The sequence below is a fragment of the Marmota marmota genome, unplaced genomic scaffold (assembly GCF_001458135.2).
Source record: "Marmota marmota marmota unplaced genomic scaffold, marMar, whole genome shotgun sequence".
NCBI lineage: Eukaryota > Metazoa > Chordata > Mammalia > Rodentia > Sciuridae > Marmota > Marmota marmota.
This window is the reverse complement of record NW_026000026.1, coordinates 17,839,111-17,857,731: the sequence shown is the minus strand read 5'-3', so window position 1 is coordinate 17,857,731 and position 18,621 is coordinate 17,839,111. Positions and strand designations below refer to the sequence as shown.

The following is an 18,621-nucleotide window of genomic DNA, read 5'->3' as shown; positions in this document are numbered from 1 at the left end:
AATTATTATGTTTACAAAACAAGTTGACTTACATTTATGGATCAGTATTCTTTAAAACGGATGGGGGGCTGGGGATATGGCTCAAGTGGTGGCGCGCTTGCCTGGCATGCGTGCGGCCTGGGTTCGATCCTCAGGACCACATACAAACAAAGATGTTGTGTCTGCTGAGAACTAAAAAATAAATATTAAAAAATTCTCTCTCTCTCTCTCTCTTTAAAAAAATAAAAAATAATAAAAAAAAATGGATGGGATTAGCCCACATTCTCATTAGAAATGGCTTCTAACCATAACAAGTTAACTTGGATTTCTTAAATTGTAATTAGTTATAAGTAAATTTCTACTACTGTAAGTGTAGATGATGAAAGATGGTAGAGATTACCAAGCAACACCCAAGAGACTAATTCACCCAAAATGAGTTCACCTTATAGTAAAAGCAGATCAGAATCTCCGCTTCTGCATCCCAGGTGGAGTCACTTTGCACTTGCATGTTCATAAATAAGTAATTTAGCTCACAGCTAGACATATGTTAGTCTGATGGAACAAAATAGTATAGTAATATTGACCATTCTAAGAACATACATTCTGAGGACAGAGTGTACATGACAAGGTCTCTAACAGCAACTTGAGTAAATTGCTTTAAGACTGGGAGGAGATCCACTTTTTCTGCAGTTTCCTCAAATTATGCTCAGTTTTTGGGGGGAGTAAAAGATGGAAATGATAAGGGGTGAAATAGCTCATATTTGGACATTTACTATGTCTTGGGCAATGTCTGGAGTATTGGGTATTTCCATCTTGATTCTTAGATAACACTTCTGTCTAAACTTGGGAACTTTAGGCGCAGAGGGTAAGTAACTAACTGGCTCAAGACTTAATGTAGTTGGTAACCAAACTGTAGAGCAGTTTAGGCCTGTCTGATGCTGCAGCCTGAGTTCTTAAATGTGAGACAGAACAAGGTAATGGGGAGCCTAAATGACACCTAGGAATTCTGGACTTTAAGGGAATTACCCATTAGTCTTAGGGCTCTGATTTCTGGTGGACCCATTGACTAAGGGCTCTGCTGCATTTTAAAGTGTAATTCTTAGCTTGCCTGCCTGTGCAGCAGTGACCCCTGGATAGTTGATTTTAGCAGTTCAGCTTCTGCTTGGAGCCAGTCATTCCAGAAATCAGTAAAACCTACTTAGCTGAGTATTGAAGAAAAAGGATCTTTTTGTTAAATGAGGATTAATAAGAAATTCTGTTATTTTATAAGGACCTCTGAAGTCATCTTATTTGCTAAGCAATTTCATCTGAATTAGCATTATGTGAGCAAGTATGGTGTTTCCACTTTGAGGAGGATAAGTAACATTTTACTAGCTTGCTGCTTAAGAAGCAGTATTAGTAGGATACCTAACTTTGGCCTTCCTTCTTAGTTTTCATTCATGTGACTTGTTTTGTCTTGTTTGCCAGAATGGAGTAGATTTTAACCACTTTCAAATCAAGTTGATTAATGGCTGTTCACAGACTGTTTGAAGGAAAGAGATGGGAAAGATGCTTAATATGGATATCATTTAGGGGAAAGTTCAGGAGTTTGAGAGTTATAGAGTTGAGGGGATGGTATTGTTTACACATTGAGCTTGAAAGGCTCCTTACTTTTAGAGGCAGGTGTTATTTCTAGATAACATTAGTGCAGTGTTCTGCAATTGAGACCTGCTTTCGTATGGCCCTAAACTGAGACTGTTTTTACCCACCCCCCTTTATTTATTTATTTTTTTAGTTGCAGATCTATCTATCTATTTGTTTGTTTATTTATATGTGATCCCGAGGATCGAACCCAGTGCCTCACATGTGCTAGGCAAGTGCTCTAGCACTGAGCCAAAACCCCATCCCTACGTTTTTTAATAGTTGGAGACGAAGAGAGATTATTTCAATGACAAAAACTATATGAAATTCAGAGTTCAGTGTTCATGAACACAGTTTTATTGGAATATGGCCATGCTTATTTATTTACATATAACATGTGGCTGCTTTTGTGCTACCAGTGTCAGAGTTGAATACTTGCAACAGAAGTTGAATAGACTAGAAGGCTTCCACTATTTACTGCCAGGCCATTTACAGAAAAAAACTTGAGTTGGCTGTGCTTATGTGTATCACATGAAGCTCACAGGACTTTTGTCATGTTAGTTGGTCTCTATAAGCGAAGTTTAAAGAATTAACTGAGTTTGTAGCTTCATTAAGTTCTAATTCATCTTTTTTCTAGACATTGCATTTTCTCAACAGAATTCCACTAGCATGACTCATTAACTGTCTTTCTCTAAAGTTGGCTCTGTATACTAATGTCCAAACAACAAAACAAATTTACATTTTAAAAAGCCCTCTCCTTATCCAAGTTGGGTAGCTGTATCATCCTTTAGATGGCTCTTCCTTCTTACTCTCACATAGGAGTCCTAAGAAAGGAAGAAAAGTAGGGGGGCAGGGACCCAGGGGCTGACTCAGCATCTTGTGCTTGTCTTTTAAAGGAACATTGGACTCAGTTGAAGTTAAAACTGAAAATAAAAAGAGCAGCGTGTCTTTTGCAGGTATCTGGTATTTGGTATTACTTAGTTCTCAGAAGACTTGGGGAACAAAAGTACTAAGGCAGAATTTTCAAATATGATTTTGGTCAATCTGGATTATAGTCATTTGGAGAACTTGTGTCAAAATACGTATGTCTGGGGTTAAGTCCAAGTTCCAGGGCCTCATAAAAAGAGAACTGCTCTTAAGCATTTATATATTTACTTTTGTGATTGTAAGTTTAAGGGATCAATAAAGGTCATTTTTACAGATTAGAAAACTGAGACCCAAAGCCAAGAAATGTTGCCTAAGACCCATCAGGATGTTGCATGAAAACACTGAGTTGCTCCAAAAATGTCTTCCTACTGTTAAAAAGTAGAATTAGCCTGGCTTGTAATCCCAGTGCCTCAGGAGCCTGCAGCAGAACAAAGTCAACCTAAGCAGTTTAGGCCCTAAGCAATTTAGTGAGAACCCTGTCTCTAAATAAAAAATTTAAAAAAGTGTGGAGATGTTCTACAGTTGTTAAGCACTCCTGGCTCAGTCCCCAGTACCAAAAAAAAAAAAAANAAAAAAAAAAAAAAAAAAAAAAGTAGAATTAACTTTAAAAATCTGTCATGTGGGGACATGTCAGTGGTAAAGTGCTTGCCTAGTACCTGTCGAGGCACTGGGTTCTATTTTCAGCACCCATACAAATAAACAACAAAAATAAAAAGGTCCATCAAAACAACATAAAAATATATAAAATCTGTCATGGTTGTTGTCATAATAATATAATAGTGAACAGTCTCTTCTGTATCTAGATTGTATCTAGACTCTCCAGCTTAGAAACCCTTCTTATAGGTAACAAGGTGACATACTGTTTTAAAAGACAGGTTGTTGATCCCATCAGTTAAATCTGAATAATTCTTTTTTTTTTTTCTTTTTTTAATACAATTGATTGATCCTTGGAGATGAAAGCCAGAGAAAGAAAGGAAGATGAACTTAAGGAGCATAATGGAAGGAGTAGGATGAGAGAAAAGGTTGTAAAATAAGTTAAAATGAGTACATAGGAAAAATCTATGATGAAATAGATTAAGGTAATTGAAATGTTTATAAAAACATAAAAGGGGATCAAATTTAAATGTGGAAGTGATCTGGAAAAGAAAACATCTGTCCATTTAACCTTTTTTGTTTTGTTTGAATTTGAGGCTTACTGTAGCCCAGTAGATTGTTTCATGAGTATCTTTTCCATGGCAAGGCCCTTAACTATAATATGTGACACAGTTGTTTATGTTTAAAGCCCAAGTAGATTCTTGTTGTTTTTAAACTCAGTTTATGGCTTTTCTTCTGACCATGTAGGTACTTTGGAAATTATAGTGGCAGGTTTTAAAAATTTGAAGTTGTATTTCAGAGCTAAAGAAATTAAAAATACTGGATGTACTTTTTGGGTTTTTTTTTTTGTTGTTGTTTTTGTTTTTTTTTTTTTTTGGTAGATGGACAGAATGCCTTTATTTTGTTAATTTTTATGTGGTGCTAAGGATGGAACCCAGTGCCTCACACATGCTAGGCAAGTACTTTGCCACTGAGCCACAGCCCCAGCTTTCCCCACCCCTCATTTACTCTTGAGTTTTTTAATCCATAGTACTTGTAAGTTTCTGATGAAGAGATATTCCCAAGTATTGGATATTGAGGAGAAAGACTTTAACACTTTGCAAATTAATTGGCAACTTTCAAGTTTTTTTTTTCTTTTGGACTTGGCTCCTTAACTTAACCATGAAGATCTTTTTCAGCTACACCATTAAAATCAGATTCTGAAACTTCATAGGGGCAAGTCCAGGTAAACTTAGGCAGTTATGGAGCCTGTTTATCTCTCTCTTTTCAAAGTTATTCATTCAATAGCTGCTACTGTTGGAAAGAGTGGATATTATGCTAATTATAAAACTTCATGAGGACAGGGACTGGGTTTTGTTTCTAGGTCTATTTCCACACCTAGAACAATGCCTGACATAGAATTGGCACTTAGTAAACATTTGAATGAATGTATATTGTAAAGCCCAGCTTCTTCTCAAGGAGAGTTATTTATACCTTGGTCTACCATCTTTTCAGCTGGAAATAATTTTTGTTTTGAGAATACTATGTCCTTAATGGGGAAACCCATTAATTTCAGTATTTAATAAGTCTGTTCATGACAAAAGCTCTTGTTTGTATGTGGGACATATTTGAGGAAGACAAATAATAATTTGGCTTTAGAAATTGAAAATGTTGCTGGTATCTTTCCTTATTCTTGAGATTTTAAGGATTTTCTTTAGATTTGAATCCTTCTAACATTTTTCTTTCCTTTTAAATTCTAGAGTTCTTTGAGCTTTTAGCCAAAGAAAATTTCTACTTTAAACAGCCTCTGTCTTTCTTACTTTGAAAGACTTTTAACTATGCCTTGAAATTTTGGAAATGTTTTTATTAAGAATTGCTGTAGGGCTGGGGATGTGGCTCAAGTGGTAGCGTGCTCACCTGGCATGCGTGCAGCCCGGGTTCGATCCTCAGCACCACATACAAACAAAGATGCCGTGTCTGCCGATAACTAAAAAATAAATATTAAAAATTCTCTCTCTCTCTCTCTCTCTCTCTCAAAAAAAAAAGAATTGCTGTAACATAGTGATAAGAAAGAACTCTTCTGTGGACTCAGTTGAAGTCAAGAAAAATTAAGATGTTCACATTCTGGGTTTCTTAGATTAAAATGAACCAATATTAGATCTTCACCAATGTTGGAATGGTGGAATTTTTCACACTTTCACTTTTTTATAAGCATTCAAATAAGAGATTCACCCCACCCCCTACTCCCATACTGACCATATACCCAGATGCCAGTCATTATCACCTGAGACCAGCTTGTTATCTATCCTAGACATAAACAGTCTTCTTTAAAAGTATTTGAATATACTGGGTATAGAGTGTTAAGTAGAAATGTTGATTTTGTTTAGGCCTCAGTTTTGGGGGATATGGTATCCATGAGATTAAAGACTAATGAGGAAGAACAAGATGAATGGGTTTATCTCAGTAGAAGAGTTTTAATAATGAGAAGATAATATCTTCTTTAAAAAATTAATTGCTGCACTCAGTGTGTTCATTCAAATGGTTCCTTACTTAATCATTTAGTTTTATATTTGTATGTCAGAGAGGAGCAGAGATTATCTTTGACAAAAGTTGTATTGTATGTGCCTTCTTAGGGAAGGCAGGTTTAGTAAGGTCTCAACCTACCATTGAAAGTCCATGTAAAGGGCTGTGCGGCTCAAAACATGGCAGAGTCCCCTTCTTTGTCTGCCTTTGTTTTTAAGGAAGCAAAGGACTGCCTTTATCTGTTCTCAGGAAAAGCTTTAAGATCATGCTTGCTCTTTTCTCTCTCCCCCTACATTTTCTTCCTCCCTCTCCCCCCTNCCCTTTTTTTTTTTTGTACTGGGGATTGAACCCAGGGGCACTTAACCACTGAGCCACATCCCCACTCCTTTTTTATATTTTATTCAGAGACAGAGTCTTGCTAGTTGCTTAGGACCTCACAAAGTTGCTGAGGCTGACTTTGAACTTTGATCTTTCTGCCTTAGCCTCCCCCAGCTGCTGGGATTACAGGCATTCACCACCTCACCTGGCTCATATATAAATTTTTTGATTAGAACATTATAGCTATATGTAATAGGTTCATTTTGCCAAAATCATACTTGCGTGGATTTTGGTTTACTTTATTTCAGTCCCCTTTCTCTTTTAAGAGAGTGTAAATGATTATCCTTGAATTGGATTTTGATTGATAAGAGAATTTAGAGACCCTGGATGGAATAGAATTGGCAACACTATTAGCCACCTGCTGACTACAACTAAAGTAATGCAAATGTACTTCTGTGTGGGGAGTGTTAACTGTTTTTGGTGCATCCCTTTGAGGTCTTCAGGTCTTATAGGATTTTTAAGAGTATGCCAAAGTTTTACTTCTTTCTTCATAAGTGCTTTTCTTTCCTGGATCTGAGTATATGAAAGAAAACAGCCTTTTATCCAATGTTGCTTTGGCGGGCAGGGAGAATGGAAAATGGTTACTGCCTCAAATGCACATTGAACCTGAATTCCTAAGTTGTATGGGGTAAGTTCAGTTCAGTTCTATGTAAATTAATCTTGAAGAAGGTTAAATAATGATTGTGTCTCACTGTCATTTGTTAATGTTTGTGATTTCTTGGAGATTAACCTAGAATTATGTAAAACTATAGAGATTAATTGACTTGCAAAATAAAAAATTTTAAGATCATTTAAATTTTCTGAGCCTCAGTTTCTTCACTTGCAAGAGAGGTGAATTTACCAAGGTTATAGATATCAATCTCTGTTGATGAACAGAGATTTAAAGCTTTCAACACTTGATCTATGCTGCCACCTTATAGATCTGATAGTGGCTTTAACCAAGGTCACATACTAAGTGACAGTATGAGAATTTGAATCAGATGTTTTCCATTGTTGAACCAGTCTGCTTCCTTTTCTTTTGGGTTTCTTCTATTCTGTGCTCTTCTGTGATGTCTCTAATCATATTAGGGTTTGAACCCAGTCTTTTGTGCTTATGATCTTCTCCTTCCCCCTTCCCATTCCCCCTCCCTTCTCCAGGAGTCTAACTAGGTTACCCAGGCTGGCCTTAAGCTCCTGAGGCTCAAGTGATGCCACCTGGCTTATATCATCATTCTTGAACATGTTTAACTAACAAAGTGTTTTTTGGAATTGTCTTCTTTTTTCGTAAAATTTTTGTATGTGTCTGGTTTCTCTATGTGTGATTCATTCTACTGTCTTTCCTATTCCCTGATCCAGGTACATTATTTCATCTTGTTCTTTGATCTGGTTCACTTCATTATGTTATCCTTTACTTGGAAGTATAGGAAGTGGTTAACCTAGTTCAATATTTTACTCTTAAGATTTTCTTTACTACAAAATGCCCATAAATTAAGTGATCCTACTGCCTTACTGAACTTCCTAAAAACAAAAACTAGCTAAGTACTTAACAAAGTTTTCTATTTTTCTGTTTTTTTTTTTTTTATTATTATATAAGAGGTAATGGCAATTCCAGACTTTACATGTAGACATTTGGAAAGAGATATTTGTTACTTTTACAAAAATTTTGCATAGTTTCTAGGAATATCATGATGAAATAAAAAGTTACTTTAATGTCAATCATTTTGAGATTTTGTGGGCAGAAAAGGAATTTTGGCTTATTTCAGCAAGTGTAAAATTTTTAAGAGGATTCTTCCCTTTCATATATATATAGAAACTAGTATAAATTTTCTTACCTTTTTATTGTAAAAATATTTATTGAAAACATTTAAACAATATCATTAGTACAGTTAGATGGAATAGAGAAATTGCGTTAGAATTCTTCAGAATATTTTCACTTTCCTAAAAACATTTTTCCTTAACCCATTTGCTATTCCCTTATTCTGTCATTCTGTTTTCTGACTCCTTTCCTTCCCTACCACTTGTTCTTCTGAAGTGCTTACTGTTTGTCATCATCCACTCTTTCCTCATAAGTACATATTTTCAGGCTAAATTCCCAGATGGTCAAAAGGGAGAGAGCGTGTGAGTTTTGTTAGATACTTCGAAATTCCCCCTCCATAGGTGTTATGCCAACTAGGTGTACCATATTTTCAGAGATATTAAGTGGGGCAAAAAATGTGTCTTAGATTTGATAATATGGGCTTCACACAGAGTGGTGCAAGTTTGGAGTGATATATGTACTACCAACTTCCTTGTGCAGAAATAGGGATATTTACATTTTGTACGAGTAGTAAGAAAATTGAGACATCCTAAGATCAGTGCTGGCACCTATTGTATTGGTGCCCTTTTTTCTTGTGTGCCCTGGGCAGTGACTATGTTTATACCTTAATTATCTTATTGGATTGTAAACTCCTTGAGGGCAGAGTCCTTGTCTGATTAAGTCTTTAGTGGGGTATTTTGGGCTTAAAGAATATATTTGATGGTTGTAAATTGATTAACCTTAGGTATAATCCTGGATCCAGTTGTAAAAGGATTTCTTTTCTTTTGCATATTAACCATCAAGTCCTTATGTAATGTTAACCAGCAACTAGTCTTAGAATTAGAAAAGAGGGAGACACTTTCCTTTAGAAGTTTCTTTACTTAAAAGCCTTTTTCACCTCAGCACAAACACTAGATAACAACAACAAAAACTATGGATTCCTTTTCTCTCTTTATTTACTTATCTGTCCTTAAGACTTAACTCCAGTTAAGTTATAGTAAAAGAAGTTAGTTGTTACAAGTTTTTTTTTTTCTTTTTCTTTTTAGAATTGCTTTATTTCAGGAGTATTACTCCTGTGTCTTCATTTGCAGTTTTCAAATACTAAGTATTGATAGAGTTATTATCGAGCCATTAGGTGACCTCACTTCACAATGAATGCGGTTTTCTGGTGGTTTAATATGTACTGGTTTACTTCTTTCATTTCTCATCTTAGGTTCAACACAGTTCCTTTTGGATTTAACAGATACTTGAAGTGATGGCATCCTTTCTACAAAGCATTTTTAACAGTTATACTTAGATACTAATTTCAAGGATACGTACTTTTATATTTAAGGCCACTAGTATGATCTCTACAGACAAATATTTTTACCCTGAGTTGTCATAGAGAGATCAGTGTGCCCTTATAGGTTTTTTCATTTATTGGTTTCTCTGAACATTCTTCAGTTAGGTGTCCCATTGTTACCTTAAATACAAGAGGGCTTGAATCAGGCACGTCATTTCTCCATTCTTTTTCCTTTTCCTCATCTTTATTCTACGCAGGTTTCCCGTGTTTTGTTTTTTTTTTTTTTTTGCCAGGCTTCTGTTCTCCCATTCACTAGTACCCTAAGACTTTTAAGTCTTCTTTGACTCTTCTCCTGCAATTCATTACACAGAGCAGTGACTTCCTGGAACTGGGTTCTATTTCTGTTTTTCTCAACACTCTGGTATAATCTTTCCTCCCTTTTTAGTTCTTTTGCTAATGTTATTCTCAAGGCTGCTTTAAAAACTTCTAACTGGTTGTTTGACTTACCCTTCTATGTATACTGGCCTTCAACCAATATTCCTCGAGTATGGTTTTTATTTTTGTTTCATTTCTGCTGTAGTGGCTCCCTATCTTTCTTAGAGTAGAACACCCTGACTCTGGGTTAATTTTATCTATTAAACTTTATCTCTTACCATTCTTTAACACAAGTCCTCTATTGGAACTAGACTAGTTTTCTTGCTGTGTCTTTACATAATAACAATAAATAAATGGAAGGGAAGTAATGCAGAGATCATGTGAATATTTATTATGAAAAAGTATATACTTACCCAAATCTGCTTCTCTATCATTTCTCAGAAATCTGTCCTGCCCATGTGAAACTATATTGAGTAAATTTATAATACAGTAGCCGCCTGGTGTGGTGGCATATACCTATGATCCCAGCGACTTGGGAGGCTGAGGCAAGAGGATTACAAGTTCAAAGCCAACCTCAGCAACTTAGCGAGATACTTAGCAACTCAGTGAGACCCTAAATAAAATATAAAAAAGGGCTGGGGATGTGGCCCAGTGGTTAAGCACCTCTGGGTTCAATCCTTGGCACCAAAAACAAATGTAAAAATATAATACAATAGACATTGAGAAATTTTAAGAAATTGACATATTTTTTGGTGTCTGTTACAGCGCACTTAGCACAAATTGAGCATATGGTAGATAGATGTGTAATATCTTTTTAAATTGGGGATTGGGGGTTCAGATCTTTAACTTGAATCTTGTTTATCAACATTTTATTTTTACATTTTTAGATAACAGTTGCTTTAAAAGAATTGGGAGACCTGGTTTTAAAATCAAATTTGAAGTTTTATTCATTTAAAAAAGATAATGTTACTGGGTATGGTTGCACATACCTGTAATCCCAGCAATCTGGGAAGCTGAGACAAGAGGATTGCAAGTTCAAGGCCAGCCTCACCAGCTTAAGGGAGACCTTTTCTCAAAATAACAAATAGAAAGGACTGGAGATGTAACTCGGAAACATCCCCGCCCCCAATCCCCAGTGATGATGATGATGTTGTTTTGGTATCCTGGTTATCTGAAACCTACTTGGAATTACTCTCAATTTGCCTTTCACTTAGTTTCCTTTTCTTTAAATATTTTTAGTGACTTATGCTACTTTTTTATATGTTCATTAGTACCTGTCAAAATAAAAATTTAAAGATTGGTATTCTTCAAGGTTTTTTTTTTAAGAAGGAAGATGGTTAGCGAAAGGGGATTGAGAAGGAGGGAGGAAAGAAGAGCATGGGGAAGTACTGGGGAATAAAATTTACCCAATCATGCTATATCCATGTATGAATATACCACAATGAATACAATTATAACATTAATGAAAATAATAGATCAGTAGAGTAGAAGTAGATCAAGGAGAGTGAAGAGGGGAGGGAAAAGGTACTTGGAGTAAGATGGATCACATTACATGTATGTATGAATATGGCATAATGAATCCCACTATTATGTATAATTACAATGCACCAATAGAAATAAATGTTTAAAAACTTATTTTTATTATAAAAGTAATTTAGAGAAGTCCACTAGTACCTAGTGGAATAAAATTAAAAATAATAACAGATATTTGTAAGAATTTATAGCAGTTAGAACTTCAGTGAACTGTTGGTGGGGATGTATAATGAATGAAACAAGCACTTTTGAACAGTTTGGCAATTTTCTATAAAGTTAAACATAAACTTTATATGACCCAGCAATTTCACTCTTAAATGCATATACCAAGAGAAATGAATATATGTTTATAGGAAAACTACCATGAGTTTATGAATTTAGCAGATTTATTCACAAGAACAAGTACCTGGAAACAAGTGTCCACCAACAGGTGAATGGATAATTCACAGTATATCAATACAGTGAACTAGTATTCTGCAATAAAATGGAATCAAGGAGGTAGCTTAGTGGTAAAATGCTTGTCTTGTTGTGAGGCCCTGGGTGTCATTCCCAGCCATGCACATGCTCCCCCACATACACAAGAGAAAGAAAGAAAGAAAAAAAACTAGATTCATCCAGCAACACAGATAAATATCAAAATCATGCTGAATGAAAAAAAATCAGGCACAATTTAAATCCTGTATGATTTCTTTCTCATGAAACTGTAGAAATGTAGACAAATCTAATCCATAGTGCTATCAGAATAGTGCTTATTTGGGGCTGATAGATGGGGACTGACTGGAAAGTGGGGGGTACAAGGAAAATTTATGGGGGTTAGAATCATTGTTTACAATCTATTCTTTTTATCATTTATCATTTAGGCTTGGATTTAGGAAGAGGAGTGCCAAACTACTGTTTGTTTCACAGTAGAATAGCTCTTCTTCTCTCATCCCCCATAGGTCTTGCTTTTATAGGCAGTATTGAAGTGCCCTGTCTGGGCTTCCTTGTGAAATCTTTGCTTCTGGTGGAATGTGCTGTTATGGCTACCATGCCATTTGAATCCTGTTTCTTGACCAGCTTGTAAGGTAGGTGACCAGAAGATAGCTTATGACTCTTCTTAACTGACTCATCTCTTGTGGTTGCAGATTCTCATAAACACAAAGATAAACACAAAGATCGAGAACACCGGCATAAAGAGCACAAGAAGGACAAGGATAAGGACCGGGAAAAATCCAAGCATAGCAACAGGTAAGGGTTAAATCAGCAAGTCCCTCATCAGTTAGTAGTGGATTGACATAACTTTAGTGAAGGTTAATAGTATGGGTAGCAAAGACTTTTATTTGATCCTAGAATTGCTAAGAGGAGAGCTTTGATAATCAGGCATCACTTAGGGTGCCATTGTTTAGATCAAACAGATGAAGATGTATAAAGCAAATATGGCAAATTTTCAATATATACATCATTAAAAAAGATGTGGAGTCATTGTAACACATAATGGCTTTTAATCAGGTGTGCAGAGAGCTTGCCTTGATAATAGGTAACTGGATTAGAGACTTGTTCCCGTGCCCCCCACCCCCCTTTCTGTAGTTTCAAGGGATGCACATGAAAAATTCTTAACTAGCCAGGCCTGGTGGCGGTATGCCTCTGATCCCAGCAGCTCAGGAGACCGAGGCAGGATGATTGCTAGTTCAAAGCCGGCCTTAGCAATTTAGTGAGACTGTCCCAAAACAAAAAATGGGCTGGGAATGTAGCTCAATGGGTTCAGACCCTAGTACCAAAAACAAACAAAAATAAATTCTTAATCAGGGCTTCTATGGTCTGTGGGTCCCTGTAAAAGATTGAGCATGTGAGATTTTCTTTGAGAACTTTCTTGGCTTTCATTGGATTATCACAGGTTCAGACTTTTCATATGAATGAGACTCAATGATGCGGCTTTCTGGATCCAAGCCCCCCAAAGAGGTTTTTCTTCCATTTCTTGGTGTAGGAGGAAAGTGGTTAAATTCAGTCATTGAAAATGAGACTTGTCTTTCATTTTGACTTAAAAACAGTTGTTGGTGAGAAAGTCTTATATATGGTAGTCCCTTAGTGGCACTACCTTTGTTAGGACAGAATGTAAAAAGATCCATCATTCATTGGAGCAAGTGTCTGCATTCTGGAGTCTTACAATTGCTTTGTTAGCTTGTCCAATTCTCTGTAGACAAGTTAAAGATCATTGTCTTTTCTTTTTAATGAAAAAGAAGTTCTTTATAAATCATTAAAATAACCAGATAACTTTTTCTAGTGGGGACATTTGAAGAAATTGACAAATCATCTGTCACCCCCACCACTCACTCATTTCTTACCACTTAATCATCTAGTTTCCATTTTCTTTACTTTATTAATTTGATGTCAAAAGTTGACTCCAGCTGGGTTTGGTGGCCCATGCCTGTAATCCCAGCAGCTTGGGAGGGTGAGGCAGGAGGATCACAAGTTCAAAGCCAGGCTCAGCAATTTAGCAAGACTCTGTCTGAAAAAAGAGAGTGTTGGGGTTGCAGGTCAGTGGTTGAAATCTGGGTCCAACCCTCAGTACAAAAAAAGAAAAGAAAAAGATTAAATCTGGTCAGTTCACATACATCTTTACTCTCCAGTTTACAATTGTCCAGCTCATATTAATATCTACCAAAATAGATTTGGTAGCAAATAATATTGCCATGGATAAAGAAATTTATTGTATAATGATAAATAGGGACCAATTAATCAAGAGACTAACAATTATAAATGTTTACTGATACATATAAATATACAATATATACAAAGCAAAAACTAATAGAACTGTGAAAAGAAATAGAAATTCATAGTCACAAAGATTTTACTACCTTTCTCAGTAATCATTAGTATAAATAGGAAATCATTAATGATATGGAAGAGTTGAATAATATCAAACAACTTGACCCATTTCGTAGTAACTACAAAGCTGTGTTGGTGTTATAATTGTCTATTTTCTTTTCTATATGTCCTACTGGCCTCAAAGATGCTGAGAGTTGGGCTGAGGATTTAGCTCAGTGGCAGAGTACTTACCTAGTATGTGTGAGGCACTGGGTTCAATCCTTGGCACTGCATAAAAATAAACCAATAAGATAAAGGCATGCTGTGAATACACAACTACCAAAAAAAAATTTAAGATGTCGAGAATGGGTGTATTCTGTATTCATTTTACATCCTTACTGCTTAGAATGGTACCTTGTAGATGGGTGGTATTTACTACTGTATATTTATTGGATCAGTGAGTGGATGACTGATAAGTATACTAATTCCCATCTCCTTAGTCTCAGTTCTGTCTATAGGAGTTATTAGATCCCTTTGATCATCCCATTCTTTTTGAACAATTTTTTTGTGCTTGTAGTAAAATATACTAACAAAATTTTGTCATCTTATGTGGCATTAAATACATTCACAGAAATACTTAAGTACCACCATCCATGTCTGTTTACTTTTTCAACATTCCAATCTCTTAATCATTCTACTAGAGAATAAGTACTTGTTCTCTCTATCCCATCCCAGTTTTTATTCTACTTTATGATTCTATGAATTTGCCTTTTCTAGGTACCTCATATAAATGAAATAATGATATTATTCAAGGTTTGTTTGTGGTGTAACATAGCAGAATTTTATTACTGAATAACATCCCATTGTACATCTACATAACATTTAAAAATCCATCTTCTGATGTATAGTTTGGTTGTTTCTACCTTTTGGGTGTTGTGAATAATGCTGCTATGAATTTTGGTGCTTAAGTATCTATTTGAGTCCCTTCTTTAAATTTTTGGGGGTATGTATCTAGGAGTAGAATTGTCACGTCAAACAATTTTTGCCCTACCAGCCATGTTTACATTGTGCTAGTTGATGTGAGATGAGAACAAATAGTTTAAATTATCTTTGACCATAAAGGACTTCATCTGAGAGACATACTTTTTATAGATCATGCAAAGAAATGTTGATTTAAGGTTACTAGAAATCTATGTAAAATTCTTTAAAAAGAAATTTTGGGCTAGGGATGTGGCCTAGAGGTAGAGCACTCGCCTAGCATGTGCAAGGTCCTGTGTTCAGTCCCCATCAGCACAAAAAAAGAGGTTAATACTTAAAACATTAGTTTTTTAAGTCTTCTAGTGCATGCTATTTTACCAACAGTAATGATTGTGGTAGGAGGCAAGGTAAGGTAAAAGTGACACAAAGGGTTTGGGGGACAAAAGTTTGGCCCTCCTATTTTACCAAAATCTCCTATTTTTTTAAAAAAACGGATATGGCCAGGCACTGTGACACACACTATAATCCCAGCAGCTTAGGAGGCTGAGGCAGGAAGATTGCAAGTTCAAAGCCAGCCTCAGCAATTTAGCAAAGCCCTAAGCAATTCAGTGAGACCCTGTCTCTAATTAAATTAAAAAGGGCTGGAGTTGTAGCTTGGTGGTTATGCATCCCTGGATTTGATCTTTGGTTCAAAGGGAAACCATAGAAATCAGTAAATATAAAAGGTCTTTGTGGGCTGGGGCTGTAACTCAGTGGCAGAGCACTTGCCTAGCATGTGTGAGGCACTGGGTTTGATCCTCAGCACCACATAAAAAAATAAATAGAGGCATACTGCCCATGTACAACTATTAAAAGAAAAAAAAGTCTTCATGTACTGCTCTACAAATATGAGGAGATAATTTTACATCTATCAGAAGCATACTTTCCAAGATTACAGCATAGTTAAATGGAGGAATTTTTTTGTATGTACTTTTTTGGGGGTACCTTTTAATACTTCTTTTTTTTTTTTATAGATAGAGAGAAGATTTTTTTAATATTTATTTTTTTTTAGTTTTCAGTGGACACAACATCTTTGTTTGTATGTGGTGCTGAGGATCGAACCCGGGCCGCACGCATGCCAGGCGAGCGCGCTACCGCTTGAGCCACATCCCCAGCCCACCTTTTAATACTTCTAATCAAAATAGTAAAGAACATAATAAATCATTTGCCAAGAGACATTGTGTAAACTGGCCTGAGTTTCTGTTTATATGTGATTATATCTAGTCCTAGATCTTTAATTCATATATGATTAAGTTTAAGGCAGTTTAACCAGATGATGGGTTATAAGTAAATTCTTCTAACACTGTATTTCTTGGCAACAAAGCAAATGTATTGGTTATATTCCAGTAAAATCCTGTACACTGGGTTCATTTTTAAGTAATTTTTTTTTTTATCTTTCTTAAATAGTTTTAGGTTTCTTCCTCAAGGATTGTTCCATTTCTTCTGAAATCCAGTATAATTAAGATTTAGCATGTCCTGGTCCAAAATGTTACTATTTATTCTGAATCTTTGCTGATCAAACCTGGCTAATTTTGTGGCTGTTACCTATCTATGATCACCTGTTACCCTGAGGAAACAAGTGTTTCTAATGTGTCTTTGTGTCCTATCCTTCTGTACTAGATGTTAATACCAATCATTTGTCATCAGACTATACTTAGGAGCCAAGTCCAAGAGGCATGCTACTTTATTATATAGACTTGGAGTGTCTGCAAACAGCAGAGTAGTCTTCTATCTTGTGGGACTCTCAACCCATCCTTCAGGAGATCTCATCTTATTCATTTGTTTTTCTTTTTATTGTCCTCACTTAAGGTACAAAATAAGGGAACAGAAATTAAAGGTCATTTCATCTTGTCTCTTCGGGTGGATGGGAATCTGAGGATGTGTGCAAAGTCACTCAGCAATGTGGTAACAGAATGAGGAGAGCTCAGGGCTCCTGTGTTCCCATTACATTGTTTCTTTAGGGGGTGCAGGGCCGGAGAAAGGCAAACAAAAAATTCCCTCCCTAATGAAAGTCACCTGTGTAAGCGAACTGTTCAAATACAAGCACTGCTCTTCTTGTCTGCATGTCATAGGTAGCTTAGATTTTAAAATGTTACATCTTAGGCACCAGCTTTGTATTTGGATCCCAAATCCTTGAAACTCACATTAACAAAATACTATTAAGAGCAAATTGGATAAGGTTCTTGATTTTTAGAAAATAAAGAGAATATCATATGAGAAATGAGATTCCTCCTTCTAGTTTGTGACTCTGCATTTCATGCCAGTTTTAAATCTGGCACATGGACTGGAGTGACAAAATTTGTGGAAAGCCAAGGAAGACAGAAAACTACTGCTGTGAAGTAGCAAGGGAAGTACTTTTCCAGCCATATTGGCAGTGCCAATCTATAATGTCATTGTGAGAAACATCTGAGAGTAGGAATGCATTTGGCTTCTGCTTTCCTTTCAGTTCTAAATCCTACCTGAATTAGCATTGAGAAAATGTAAGACTTTAGGAAAATGTGCTTGAATCAAGCATTCAATTCTCAGATTGTATGGTGTTTTGTGTGTGTGTGTGTGTGTGTGTGTTTTGTTTTGTTTTGTTTTGTTTTTTAAGCAATCACATGTGAAAGATGGATTTCTTTTCTTTTTTGGTACTGGAGAGCTTTATCATTGAGCCCTTTTTACTCCAGCCCTTTTTAATTTTTTATTTTGAGACAGGGTGTTGGTAATTTGATTAGGCTGACCTCAACTTGGGATCCTTCTGCCTCAGCCTCCTGAATAGCAGGAATTACAGGCATGTACCATCATTCCCAGTTCTCTTTTTGCTGAAGTCCTTCCTTTATCTATACATTTATTTCTATATCAACTTGTCTGGAGGAAGAGAACAGTTAACTGATAGTTGGAAAGGTTGGGTAGTTTAAAAATTAGGAATTTGAGAACTATTCCCATTGATATCAGAGCCAGAGTAATATAAAATTGAAATCAAAAAGTCCAGGTTTTTTTCATTTATAAGCTATGTGTCCTAATCCAAGGTCTTCAACTTATGTGTCTCATTTTCCATTTTGATCAAGTGTTGGTAACAATACATGCTTTGTCAAACTTTGAGGTTTTTTTGTGTATATGATAACTCATTGGAAACTATAACAACTAAATAAATAATTAGGATAATGATGGTGATGATTATGATTACTTATTACATATAGAATATCTTGAGCTGTCAATTTTAGTTGTTGACTCTAATAGTTAATTATTGATAGCATCTCATTTAGAGACATGATATTTTCAATTATTTTTAGCTGCCTTATAATGAACTATAATCATTGTTTCTAAGATTTCATGGTAGAGACAGCCTAATTTGAAAGATGATTAAGATGATTATTGAAAGATGGTTAAGATCTTGACAAAGGAAGGAGATGGCTAGAAAGAGGTGCTTTCTACATGGTGATGAAAGCATAAATGGGGGCTAGGTGTATAGCTTAGTAGTAACCTGGCATGTGCAAGGACATGGATTCTGCCCCCAGCATCACAAGGACAAAAGCATAAACAAAACATGGAAGCATTATAGTGTGTGCTTCGTTTTGGGAGGAATCCAGTTAGGTGCATGCCTGGATTATTACACAGGATGGGATGGTAGAAAATGAGGGCCACAAAAGTGGCTTGAGGTAAAACTATTAAAAACTGTTTAAACAAGTTGGAACTTGATTCTGAAGGGAGCAAGAAGCCATTGGGAATAGTTGAGAAATGGGGATATAGGATGCAGGAAAAGGTATCTGTCTTGGATAATCTTTTTACTCTTATTAATAAAGACCAGAAACTTAGGTAAAGGAGTTCTGAATATATTTGGTTTTGGTATCTTTAGTCACATCCTTTTGTCCTC

The 18,621-nt window shown here is 35.8% G+C and overlaps 1 protein-coding gene across 1 annotated transcript in view; it reads left to right on the top strand.

The window, feature by feature from the left end:
- Positions 1–18,621, top strand: part of Top1 (DNA topoisomerase I) — a 97,960-nt gene that overhangs the window by 33,808 nt on the left and 45,531 nt on the right. Inside the window, exon 2 of the mRNA XM_048810938.1 lies at positions 12,089–12,191. Coding sequence (XP_048666895.1) covers positions 12,089–12,191 — 103 coding nt within the window. The remainder of the gene's footprint in view (positions 1–12,088; positions 12,192–18,621) is intronic.